The following is a 1,640-nucleotide window of genomic DNA, read 5'->3' as shown; positions in this document are numbered from 1 at the left end:
CTACACGATATAGACGACAACATATTGCTAGGCTTAGCGCTCAAATGGCAAGACATGACCGGAGGGGGTATAATGAGATGTGTTCTACTATAGTTGAGTGCCGGAACGTTTTGCAAGGAGGAGCTCTAAATCATGATAGCTTGATTTGTGAGGGACTTCACAGCTTGATTGAGCAGCAATTTGCTAATGATTATAATTGTGATGTTGAAAATCACCAAAACTTAGGAAATGTTGTGATTAATGAGTCACGTGTCAATAATGCACCAACCTGTCAATAATGAGTCACGTGTCAATAATGTTGCAGGCTATGTTAGTGTGATTGAGTTTCAAAAGTGGGGGCTACCACATTCTCATACTTTGCTAATTTTGGAGCACGCTTTAAACCCTCTGAAACATGCCATTATGATAGATTTGTTTGTGTTGAGTTTCCTGATAGAGAAAAGTTTTCAGCTTTGTTTGAAACTATCTCAAAATGCAATTCCATGGTCCTTGCGGTGTAATGAATCCCAAGAGCCCTTGCATGAGCAATGGTCGATGCACTAAAAAATTCCCTCGGAGGTTTGTGAATGTAACAACTGTTTATAGCTCTGGCTATCCTCTTTATAGAAGACGAGATGATGGAAAGACAGTCACAATAAAGGGTAATACTATTGATAATCGATGGATTGTTCCATACAATCCATACTTGAGTAAAAAATATAATGCACATATAAATATTGAGGTATGCTCAACGATGGCAACTGTTAAGTATTTGTATAAGTATATATACAAGGGACATGATCGTGCAACGATTAAAATTTTTGTTGGAAACTCAATGTTAAATGGTACGACCTTTGGTGAAGTAGATGAGATCGAGAGTTATTTAGATGCATGGTATGTTTCTACTTCGGAAGCGTGTTGGCGAATATATGACTATGCATTGCACAATGAGAAGCTTGATATACAGCGGTTGCAGGTGCACTTGCCTGGTGAGAATTTTGTGGTGTTTCAAGATATAGACAATATATCAGATGTTATGGAGAATGAAGATATCAGGAAAACTACTCTTACGGAATGGTTTGTGTGCAATCGTATTCATCCAAAGGCTCGAGCTACTCAGTATCAAGACTTCCCGATGTATTGGGTGTGGAATGCACATTGAGAGGTAGGGACAAAGAGAAAGCGTGGAAATACGTGTGGTCGAATATACTTTGTGCCACCCACATCTGGTGAGCATTATTACTTGCGAATGCTCTTGACAATGTCTCCAGGATGTATGTCTTTTGATGATTTGGGTACTGTTGTGGAAACGTGGTGTACAACACCTTTAAGGAAGCCTGCATTGCAAAGGGCATGTTAGAGGGTGATGATGAGTGTGTTGTGTGCTTGGAAGAGGCTGCATGTGTACAAATTGGTGCCCAATTGCGTGCTTTGTTTGCTGCAATTTTGGTCTTCTGTGAGCCTGTGCAGCCTGGTCAGCTTTGGGATAGGTTTATGTCACCGATGGTGGAGGATATTGTGTATAAGTTACAGCTAGAGCATGTGCATATATCTTATGCAGTTCTACAATAAGAGGCATCAAAGAGGGCTTTATTGCATCTTCAGGATCTTTTACGACAACATGGGCGAAGATTGTCTGACTTTTATGGATTGCCAGAACC

The 1,640-nt window shown here is 40.2% G+C and overlaps 1 protein-coding gene across 1 annotated transcript; it reads left to right on the top strand.

Moving 5' to 3' along the window:
• The first annotated feature begins 733 nt into the window (after nucleotides 1-733).
• Nucleotides 734-1,141, top strand: LOC148030448 (uncharacterized). The gene has a single exon (XM_087687387.1). The coding sequence runs from the start codon at nucleotides 734-736 to the stop codon at nucleotides 1,139-1,141; it is 408 nt and encodes a 135-aa protein (XP_087543513.1).
• The last annotated feature ends 499 nt before the right edge of the window (nucleotides 1,142-1,640 follow it).

Source organism: Lygodium microphyllum, chromosome 10 (genome assembly GCF_053477565.2).
Source record: "Lygodium microphyllum isolate KBCC chromosome 10, Lygodium_microphyllum_v1.1.10, whole genome shotgun sequence".
Lineage (NCBI taxonomy): Eukaryota > Viridiplantae > Streptophyta > Polypodiopsida > Schizaeales > Lygodiaceae > Lygodium > Lygodium microphyllum.
The sequence above is the reverse complement of the archived record's forward strand: the minus strand, read 5'-3'. Positions and strand labels throughout refer to the sequence as shown.